General features: G+C 36.0%; 2 protein-coding genes across 3 annotated transcripts in view; one reads left to right on the forward strand and one right to left on the reverse strand.

Annotated features, from left to right (window-relative positions):
- Positions 1-12,032, forward strand: part of LOC141527037 (uncharacterized) — a 155,303-nt gene that overhangs the window by 91,938 nt on the left and 51,333 nt on the right. The gene's annotated exons all lie outside the window — the stretch shown is intronic.
- On the reverse strand, positions 1,259-9,429 carry Rh5 (Rhodopsin 5). The gene is made up of 8 exons (XM_074242393.1): positions 9,356-9,429; positions 8,043-8,234; positions 3,597-3,812; positions 3,328-3,458; positions 3,015-3,187; positions 2,619-2,779; positions 2,296-2,391; positions 1,259-1,701 (listed from the first exon to the last, which is right to left on the reverse strand). Exons 1-8 carry the CDS (start codon positions 9,427-9,429, stop codon positions 1,593-1,595), a joined length of 1,152 nt encoding a protein of 383 aa, XP_074098494.1. The 3' UTR covers positions 1,259-1,592.

A 12,032-nucleotide genomic window follows, 5' to 3' on the forward strand; every position in this document is an offset into this window, starting at 1 on the left:
TTTTAAGGATAATAAAATTCAATATTTACTCACTAGAGCTTCGATTTAGCTTAAAAATCACTGAATTCATCTCACCAAGGATGTTTTTATTTAACGGGTTTGCCGATAGTCGATCAATGTTACGTGCTTGTGGATAGCATCTTTTGTCGAGTAAGCACACACTACAAAAGCTTTTAAAGTAAGCCAGTTACTGACATACGAGATAGTTTATCTTATTTTGTTACTTAGACTTAATAAAGCTCCATTATAAGTATTAGGATCAATTCTAGTATTAGTCACTGTTAGAAGGCTAAAATATTGAAACAACAGCTGATAGTCCGAAATGGAATAGAATAAAAAATGCCGAAGGTTCATTGGTATCAGAATTAGTCCTCAATCCTGTTTACTGTGAATAACTCATGTCCTGCATAAATAACCTGACAACGGAAAGGAGTAAGCAGTGGAGTCGAAAACTGCAGAAAGGTCGTAGCGTATCCCATCCGCGTGAGTCGAGACCATTCGCTCCCGGGTTTACGAGCTACTCATGAGCAATAACTCTAAAATACCAAGTAGAGTCTACAAGAATTGATTTAACTATTCTGAAATAGACGGTGCGACCCTGCTGCTTTAAGAGTAAAAAAGTCACTCTAATAAAATTGATCGAAACAATAAATGTAATAAATAAAAATTTGTAATATCTTTTTCGATATTTATTTTATACTAAACAGATATTTTACAATATGAATTGCACCGGCTCCACTGCAAGCTTGACCTTTTTTTTACCTCTTCAATCATACCAAACTTTTTTTGTATCAATAACGTTATTGCTACTCTCGTAAAAAATTCTATGAATAAAAAAAAAAATATTGTGATTTTTTTTTAGAATTTAATTTTTATCTATATTAACATTTAAAATAAAAATAACTTTATTTTTATCACTATAATAAATAAAATTTTAATTAATTATATAATGACTTTTGTTTAAGTGTATTGTACTTTCTTAACTATTAATATTTATAAAAATATAAGCTCATTCCGATGTTACTCTCATCAAGAGCTTTCATTTGAGTACCCACATGCATTTTGGATATATTTTTCATATATACATATATATAATATATATAAATATATGAAAAATTAATGTGGGTACTCAAATGAAAGGTCTTGATGAGTGTAACGTCAGGGTGAGCTTTTATCTTTAAAAATGTGCATAGTTAATGGTAAAATAATAATAAAAGCCATTACAAATTGCTTTGAAATATTTATTTTATGATTAAACTTGTATACAATGTCTCATATCCAGCGAGTAGACTCACAGAATCAAAAACAAATGAGTTTATAATTAAAGTAAAACAATTAGGCGCTTCATTAAACGTCTGTCGAATGCAATGTACAATTTATACAGTATTATCGCTCGATTAAGTAGTAAGTAGTGAGTAAATGATAGTAAGTAGTGAAGATCAATGGTTGGCCGGCGGTCTGCAAGAGTGGTGGTTGGCAATGCAGAGCCGTCGTCCACCCGTCGATCTCATCCCCAAGTAACTCAAACCAGCCCTCGGTAGATAACTCGAGCACCCCCCGGTACTTCGTCTACTTGAGCTTTTGTCGGTAAATTATGACTCGTCGCTCACCCTCTCTGTTGTTGCTGACACGCTGTCCGACTGCGGCATCGGTTCGTGGATTCCCATCCATTTGCACCGTTTTTGCAGCTCCAGTCGGTACCTTTTATCAATAATTTTATAATTATTGCTATTCTTTATAAAAAATTTATTTTTAATTAATTAGTCTTTAAATATAAAATAAAAATCAATAAATTAATGTAAATTTTTTTCTGATTTATAAATTAAATTATTTAATTATTTTATCACGAAAATTGGTACATGTCTGTTAAATAATCATTAAAAAATATCAATTGTTAAAATTCAAAATTTAATTAAGGTTTTTTAATGTTAAAAATGATAAAATAAGGTCAAAAGTTAAACTAAATTAATTTATTTGACATTAAAGCTCTAGTCCTTGGACAAATTTAAAACGTTTACGGAAACATTCGATTAGCAAAAATAAAATATTAAAAGTTTTTACCGTCCATCAGTTTATAAATAAAAAAAAAAAAGTTATTTAAAAACTGGAGTTATTTGATGAAGCTAAATATTTTAAAAATTAAATAGAATGCATGAGTGGTTTAAAAATAGAAAGCCAATTTACAGGAAACGGTGCAATAATTTAGACAGCAGATGTAACGCGTGAATTCCATACAAGGATATTAATACATTTACGGTATTTAGCAGCAGAGAATTCAGCTGAAATATTAATTACCTCGGGTGATTGATCGCGTAGACCCAGGGATCGATACAGGATACTGTTTTGGCGAACAGAGCCGGAAGCATTGTTGAGAAAGGTGTTAATGCATCCCTGTTTTAATTATAATTATATTTAGGGGTTAATAACTATCATTTATTATAATTATGGTCAAATATTACTAAGCTTCTAGTAATTCTAGTGTTTCATTATTTATAATTATTGATTAATTACAAACATGCAAAAAATTTATTATTTAGGACGTATTAAATGTAATAAAAGTAGATATTTAATTTTATAAAAAAATTTTGAATTGATAAGTATAAAAAGTGTTTACGAACCGGTTTCCAAAGGCAACAGTCATTGTTACAACCGCGTAAGGAGTCCAAGAGCAAACGAATAAAAAGAAAATAGTGAATGCTACTTTCGCTATTCTCATCTCAACGCTTCTTTCTTTGTCTCCGGAATTTGTTTGCAGAGATTTTACGTTCATTTTTTTGGCCTGTAAAAATTTAAAAAATTTTGATAAGCAATAATTCATATATTTTATGATTGATCAAAAATTCATTATAAATCTTTTTTTTTTTTTTTTTCAATATTTTTTCACAATATTTTTATTTTTGAATAATTTTTTTTTACTTATTAGATGGAAAAATTATTTTTAAAAAATCTTTTCTCTTAATGAATAAAAAATTGTCTAAAAAAAATTCCATAATAATAAATTAAAATATACTCACTTGTTCGCGCAACATTTTCTCGTGTTTACGAACAGACTTAATGAGATGGGAGTAAAAAGTAATAATAAGAGTCATTGGAATACAGTAAGACCAAATAAATATGCACCCGACAAATACTTTGGTGTCTTGATCCTCCGACAAGTAATCGAACGTGCAAGTTGTGAGAAAGCCCTCTGATTTGTTGAAAAAATAAAAATGTTAATTTATGTGCTGCCGTGAAGCGAGCGGGACGATAAATTTAAATTGAATTATCGATTGCGTAAGTGGAATATAATGTAAAAATAAATCTAAAAATTGACATTATTTTTGATACCCGGCACGTATCGTCCCCAGACACGCATCCACGGCAAAATGGTGAACGGCATAGTCCAGAACCACGTCAGGGCGATGATAACTCCCGCCTGCTTGCTGTTCAGCCGTCCATCGATTGGACAGGAAATTGTTCTGAAAGGTTTTTATTAACTATTATTAATTTAAATCTCAGATTATCATCGTCGGTTAGCATTGTCATTATCATTATCGCCAAGGATTTGAATTATGAATGACCGTGATAATTATTATTGTTATTATGATTGTACGTACTTATATCGATCGAATGCAATAGCTGCGTTGTTTATGGCCGAACCGATCCCAGAAACACTGCCGAGGGCTGAATAAATGTCACAACCTAGCTGCCAGCCAACGGGACGCTCTAGAAAACTATTTACTATCAATAATGGCATCTCGACTGCCATTAGGATATCAAATAGCGCGAGATTTACAACAAACATATTTGACGGAGTTCGCAATGATTTTGATCTGAAACAAAATTTTTTATTCTGTTGTTTTTTTTTTTTTTTTTTTTTATATCGGCAAATTATTTTGTCATTAAGGTTCATAAATTTTAATAATTAAATAATAAATTGGTGATGGGCGGAAACGTTGGAATTTTAATCACAGGATGTTATTCATTTTTTATCAAGACATAAATAAATATTTTAGGTGTTACTTGTTCGATAAGACAGCAGTTTTAAGCTCGAGAAATTATTGGTGAAATAAATATGAAGAAAATTATTTTAAATTAAATTTCGGATGAAAATTACTCGTCAAATTTTTTTATTATTATTATTTTTAAATTATTGGTGTTAATATTATTATTCGAAGTAGGTCGAGAATTTAAATATTTATAAACCAGCATTTGAATTAACTGTAATTAAATACATCCATCCGGTTGCTATTATTATGATTATTATTATTATTATTATTATTATTATTATTATTATTATTATTATTATTATTATTATTATTTTGTTATTAAATGCTCAGGGGGGTTATCCCCGGAGTCCGATTCTCCGAGGGCCCAGCCTGAGCTCCATCCGTTACTGCTGGACCACTCCGCACAACAAGGCGGTTAGTGATCACAGCAGGCCAAAGTCATTTCCCTTAAGAGACGGAGAGAACCAAGTAAAACAGCCTTCTGCATCCTAACTGCCAAGAACTCAGCTTTTGATGAGCAAGCTGGAACTTTGGCAAGTGAGGATACAAAAGACTGTTTCATCCCTCCTAGGACGCCAACAATCAGGACGACAAGCTTGACACGGTAACCTGGGTAAAGTTTGCCAATTTCAAACAGGAGATCCTGATATATTTGTCTTTTGTGCTCTTCTTTGGCTGAGATGTTGTATTCAGCCGGGGCCGAGAACTCAATGACATAAATGTCACGAGTGGCCTTGTCGAAGAGCACAATATCAGGTTTGTTGTGATCTATCCGCCGGGTTGTTGCAAATGGCATGTTCCAATAAATTTTGCAACTGTCATTCTCAACAACCTGGGGAATATCTCCTGGCAAATAAGGCAGCACTGGTGTCACGTCAATACCGTAGCAATGACGAAGATAGTAGTACAGTACTCTGAGGGCAGCATTGTGACGCTGGATATATGCACCTCTCGCCAGCACTGGACATGCCGACAAAAGGTGCATAAGCGTCTCCGGATGTTGTCTACACCTCCTACAGGACGTGTCCGGAAGCTGCACCTGGAGCACCTTGCTACGGTACTCAAGAGTGTTAATGACACCATCTTGGCAGGCAAATATGAACCCTTCAGTCTCGGACATCAGGCCCGCTGACTTTAAGAAGGAAAACGTCAGCTGGATGGACAAGCCATGATCACGCACGTGTTTAAAGAACACGCTGTGCATGGACTTGTCCATCAGTTCGCCAAGGAGTAGTTTTTCCTCGGCGTTCCTGATGACGCTCTTAAATTCCTCCTTTCGGAGTTCCATAAGAGCGTTTATTTCTCCAAGACCAAGGGTTCTTGCCGCATATATTGCTGCCTTATACAAGAATGACCCCTTATGCGCATTTTCATGTTTATGTACAATTTGCATAAGAAAGTCATCCTCGTCTGCAGTGAAATTGACAACTTCGTGAGTTAAACCCAGGACCAAACGGTCGTGAAGCCGCTCCAAACTCTGCAAACCTCTCCCACCGATGGACCGGGAGAGGTATAATCTGGCGACTGATGAATTGGGGTGCATGCTCCGATTCATATTAATGATCTTACGGGTTTTGATGTCGAGATCTCGTAAATCCTTTCGGGTCCATTTCAGGACACCGAAAGAGTATAGTAAGACTGGGACAGCGAGCATGTTAGTAGCTGAGACTTTGTTTTTGCCGGAAAGTTCGGAGGACCAAATTTTCCGGAGTCTCCTAACATACTCGCTCTGGAGAGTTGTTCGGACTTCAGAGACCGCATGCATGCGGTGCTCTTCCATTCCTAGATATCTATACAACTCCCCGGCGTCTAATTGGCTTAAGACGCTCCCATCCACTAATTCGACATCATCACCAGTATCAGAGCACTTACCCCTCGCCAGATGTACGACCGCACACTTGTCCAACCCAAAAGACATTCCGACATCTCGTGTGTACTCTGCTACGATGTTGAGGGCCGCTTGTAGATGATCTTTATCAGCGCTATACAACTTCAGATCATCCATGTAAAGCAGATGGGTAATCGAATAGTTTCGATCACCCGGAGGCCCCACAGAGTACCCATGAGTTTTACGGAGAACAACAGATATAGGCAGCAGTGAAATGCAAAACAGCAGAGGGCTCAAGGAATCGCCTTGGAAGACCCCTCGTTTGTACTCTACAACTCCGGTTACGTGCAATGCGTTTCCACTTCCAATGTGAAATCGCGTTCGCCAGAGCTGCATTGTACGCCGAATACATTCCACTATTTCGGGATTGACTCCCAGGCATTTGAGTAGATATAAAATCAACTCATGTGGAGTTGAGTCAAATGCCTTGCGATAGTCAATCCAAGCCATTGACAGGTTGCGTTGATAGTAGATCGCATCTTGTAAGACGCATCGATCCACTATCAGGTTCTCCTTGCAACCTGACAGGCCTCTTTACTGCCACGTTGTTCATATATCTGTTGCCATACAGGCTCTATCTGCTGCAAGATACGGTTATTTAAAATTTTTGTAAAAATTTTATAAACCGCATTCAAGCAGGTGATAGGCCTGAAATTCTTAGGGTCAGACAAGTCACCTTTTTTAGGTATCAGTACGGTTCGCCCTTCTACAAGCCAGTCCGGAATCGGATCGTCAGCTCTAATGTATGATGTAAATATGCGGGCCAGATGGAGGTGGGTAGAAGTAAACTTCTTCCACCAAAAGACATTAATGCCGTCTGGTCCCGGGGCAGCCCAATTTTTGCTGCCATTTAGAGCTGAACGAACTTCATCCACACTGACTGCAGGGCTCTCTTCATCAGCATTCTGTCGACGGTGTTCCCGACAGAATACTTTGAAGTCGTGCAGAGCTGGAGTGTTGGCGTTCACGTTTGGTTGATCTCCATACAACTCAGTCCAAAAAGCTTCCACCCGCTCAGGTGTTGGATAATTCCCGGTAACATCGGTCTTTGGTGTCAGAAACCGTGAAGGGCTGGATCGAAACAACGAGTTGTCGACCAACCGCTTCAGCCTTTTCTCTAATGACTTTTTAGCAGCCACTAGAGCCCGCAATTTATTAAGACACTCTTCCTTGATGACATGAAGAGTACTCTTGTTCAGTGTGTGATGACGCCACCGAAGTTCAGCAGCAATGCGCCGAATTCGGGGCGTGTATGGTGTTTGAGTTGTGTCGTACTCAATCACACACTGAATGCGGGAGACCTGTTTCCGGGACATGTCAATTTTCAAGCCAAGTTGTGAGATGCGCTGTTTCAACCTTGCCTCGATCGAGAGACATTGTCTCTCTCTCGGAAAAGCCGAAACTGCTGCACCATACACAACCTGGCTCACAGTGAGCAGGGTGGAATCCTCCAGGATGTTTGCACGGAGATCTTCGTTTACCGCGTCAAGCTGTTGTTGGGAGTAAGTTATCTTTTTAGATATACTTACTTGCCGTCCTACAAAGGGATTGTTGTTGTCCAAGGAGGAACGGCGTCGCTCTTGGTGTAGTTGCGCCGGAAAGGAAAGTCTATTAGACTGCCTTCTGTCCGGCACAAGCGATCTTCTATTTCGCCGAAGATGAGCGGCATAATTACGCAGGTGTTTGGGCGTAAAATGCGCTAGCTCCGGATGCATATCACTCCAAAGAGTGTGCATCCGGGCCATATAGCCGCTCACCCCCGGCTCGCTACGTTGGTAGCACACCAAGAGATCGACTCTCAGTTCCTCCGTCCACTTAAAGTAAGTCCTTAAGGCGCCAGGGTCGTCATCATTCATCGGGTCCGGCGTGCTCCTCCCACCTGATGAATGGTCCTCATATTATTATTATTATTATTATTATTATTATTATTATTATTATTATTATTATTATTATTATTATTATTATTATTATTATTACAGTAATTATAAATGTATTTTATTGTACTGTATCATAAATTATTGCCCAATTTAAATGGCCGTAAAATCTATAGAATTGATATTGAAGAATAATCCATAATGTTATTTTAGCGAGAATTAGCGATTATTGAAATAAATTGAGCTAATAACAATAAAATTTTAATTCGCTAATTAAATAAACAAACTTACGTGGTAAAAATCCAAACAACGCAGCCATTACCAACAAATGACATGACCATTAACATAAAATAAATCAGGGCAAAGCCGATGTGCCAATACCGCCCGGGTGCTAAAAATCCTCGCCAATAAGGATGGACCAGATCTGAATATTCTGGCGGGATGTTCCACCCCAGCAATCTTTCTTGCATCTGTTGTACATTTCTGTTATAAATTAAATTAAATTGTCAATTTTTTTTTTTCAAACTTAAAATTAAAATTACAAATTATTTTATAATTTATTCAGTTAAAAATTTTTTTAAATTTATTTTTATTGTTATTTTTAAAAAGGAATTTAATTTTAATTTATTAATATTTTATCACACATGTTCTACTTTTATTTAAAAAAAAAAATAAATAAATAAACATTGATACTAAAACAAAATAAAAATAAAAACAATCAATACGTAAATTACAGGTGATGAATCAATGCAACTAAACAGGTAAAGGCCGTAATATTTTACGACAGAAATAACATCTGATATAATGGCTGTTAAATGATGAAACCGCGCTATCACGAATGCCACTGCGAAACCAACGAACGCCTCGTAAATATATTGTATTTCACAGGATAGCAGTACCAAGAATAAAACAATAAAACAAACCGAAATCATAGATCGTTGAAAGCGCGAACATTACATAAATATAAAAACATCCACAAAAAATAATAAAAAAATAAAACCAAATAATAGTTCCCGGTACATTTAATAATAATATAAATCTCCGTGACGGACATCAAAGTCACCGAGCATTGAGCCCTCGATTCTGATTCTGGCTCGGTGTAAACCACTCGACGTCATCTCTTAATGTAAATAATTAACTAAAAACCAGAACCAGAGGAAAACAATATAAATTCTGGATAAAAAAGTTTAAATAAAAGCGAGCACCGTGATAAACGACTCTCCACGTCGGAAACACAAATTAAAGCAAGATCACTTTTGAAATAAATTAAACAGACAATGCTCCAATTAGAACATGCAAAAGTGATGGGCTAAATTATCGGTCCGCATCCTTTGTCGGTGGTTATTTAACCTCCATAATATTCATTTAATTAATTATTTGTCTTGCAATACTTGAAGGTCGTTCAGTCTTTTATTTCTGATCTGGTACTTGTATTTTCCCTTGATCTCCCTGGAACGCGAGGGAGTATAGCGGCAATTTGTCCGTCCCTCCAGCCGGTATTTAGAGTTGACCCATTCTTCGGTCCATCCGTTCGTCCGTCGGTTCATTCAGCGGACACAATACGGGTGATTATAAAAGAAAATCATCTGCTGGACTCAACTCACCCGACTCCGATCCCAGGCACTCCCCCGACAAAGGCTTGCATCGGACTGATTACGCTGCTATCGTTCAAGTACATCTTGTTCTGTTGATAATTATTTTTTTTACTATTAAAAATTGACACTCTCTAATGCTGCGTGAAATGGTCGCTATCCCTCGGTAATAGATTAATTTAGAATTTTTTATAGAGACTTCTGAGGGAGGGACAATCGAACTCTTACTGAAGTGAGACGCGGTGACTTTTCTGCAACTCACTTGTCCACGGAGCAAAACTCTTCCTTTTTATACTAGAGATAGCGTGATTGCTGAGAGTTTAATCAGATTTGAAGGTTTTGATTAAGAAACCCCGCGAGATTCAGATCCGAGTTGTCACGCTATTTTTTTTATATCAAACCCCCTTCGGGACAATCACTATTGTGCCGGTATTAAGCAGTTTCAATGTCGGAATGTGCTTAATTGCATTTTTTTTTTGTTACGTCAGGAATTGTGACGTCGGGGAGGTTAAAAGTTCTGGAATTTTTTATTTTAAATAATTTATTAATTAATTTGAATTAAAAAAAATTCTTGGAAAAAAAAATTTTATTAAAATTCATTTTATTTTTCCAAATTCTTGACAATTAAAAATGAAATCAAAAATTTAAGTAATTAATAATTAATCTAAAATTATTATAATGGAATAATTAATTTGTTACTATCAATAAAATTACTTAATTGAATAAATAATAACTGCTGATATAAAATATTTCGCGTGAAATAATTTAACATGCCCGAAATTGTTGTTTCTATTTTCGCCGAACTATATTAATTGATGTTGGGCAATAACCGTGGCTATCAACCACCATAATTGCCAAACTTTCATTCCACCGATCAAACATTCATTGTTTATTTTATTTAACATTTAATTGCCGGCGAAAAAACCGCGAAGTTTGAAAATAGACGAAATTTCGAATATATAAATAATAATGGCGGTAATTTAATATGGAAAATCGTTAATAAGCAAACTTTTGATACGGGAGCATAAATAGCCGAAGGAAAAGTTTCCTCGGACATTTCAAATATTCATTATAAATAATTAGTTGGAAAGTTCGCTAAAAAACGGAGTTTTAAATAGGGGTGTATCAATATTAAATTGGAAATCGGTACTTATAGTTGCGAAACTTTAGGATTTTGATATATTTTCAGCTGCTGAGAGGTAATTTGTGTAAGCACTGAGATTGTTACAAAAAGTCTGGTGGATTATTAAATATTTAAATTGATTAATTCTTTTTTTCAAAATTAATTTATTTTATTTACAAAAATCAAGCTGTAGGTTTAAAAAAAATTTTTTAAATACAATGTTGACGATAACTTTTGATTCAAGGGTCAAATAAAATTTTATTGACCATTATAGTAATTAATAATATCAATATCGTCCTTGATATTTATGCAAAAAGAAGGAATTTGTATCACAGTGCAGTAAAAAAAATTAACGGAGCATAAAGGCGAAAGTGTCCCTCAGTATGTGTCTGGCGTCTGGTGTCTGGTGGATTAAACCATAAAATAGTAGAGGGACAACTGCGAATTTCAGCTGATTTACGAGGTAGGACAGCCGTCGTTAACCGGTCAAGCCCGCAAGGGAATAGTTTGCCAGAAAGGCGTTACCTGGCAAGTTACTTACAACCTCAGAGCCATACATTTTTGCCCTGGTGTATATTATAAAAATAATAAATAAATAAATACTATCATTATCATTATTATTATTTTGAGTGAGATGCAACCGATAGAATGGAGTACCAAGAAAAGTGTAGATAATTTTTTCATGAGCTCGTAGAAAAGTCGTTGGGGTGTATTACTGAAATTCATTTTTGTTTTATTTATTTTCTCCCACAGCTTTAGTTGTCCCTCGTCCCTTGGCTTTTTCAGTACACATATCACTGTGTATGCGATGTTGCTTTTTATTTAAAAGTTTAAACTTTTTTTTAACACTATACATTTTAAGAGCAATTATATTTACGAGGTTCGTGCGTACTGTCACTATCTGTGACGTGATATTGCGGTTGTCAGACAGAGGGTTGCTGCGTGATTGCAGACTTGATGGGTAATAAAAGGAGAAAAAAAGTAAATAGCTCGCGAAGGGGAGATCGGAAGGAAGAGGGAGAATTAAGCGGGAGGGGTGGGGTGGATGAGGATGAGAAGGACGTGAAAATGAGTGTGGATGCGGGAAAGGGGATGATAAAAATGGAGCTTATGAAGAAGGTGAATGACAAACAATGGGACGGGGGTGGGCAGGATAGTCCGATTGCGCGACAATAAGAATGAAACGTCGCCGTTGAGCGAGAGGAGGGGCGAAGGGTTGTTTTGTTTATTCTTCGTTTACTCTACTCGGGTTTATTCACTTTTTATCTGTGGCAGGGACTCAATAGGCTGCCAGACGGGCTGTCCATCGCGGCGATAATATTTTTCTAAAGAAGCCGTTTTTTTGAATAAATATTTTCGGTTAGTTATTATAGCAATACACCAAAAGACTCAATTGATAATTATTTATTGACAGCCAAAAAACCTCAAGAGTGTTAATTTTAATAAATAATTATAAGAAGTAACTAGACGTTTGTTCTGGTACTTTAATAGTTCATAACTGATACTATAAATAATCTATCACACACTTTCAAAGCTCGTCGCTTACAGAACCAAAGTTCTAACGGC

The sequence above is a fragment of the Cotesia typhae genome, unplaced genomic scaffold, assembly GCF_013202065.1.
Source record: "Cotesia typhae breed Kobodo isofemale line unplaced genomic scaffold, CoteBio_Ctyphae contig_4, whole genome shotgun sequence".
NCBI classification, from domain to species: Eukaryota; Metazoa; Arthropoda; class Insecta; order Hymenoptera; family Braconidae; genus Cotesia; species Cotesia typhae.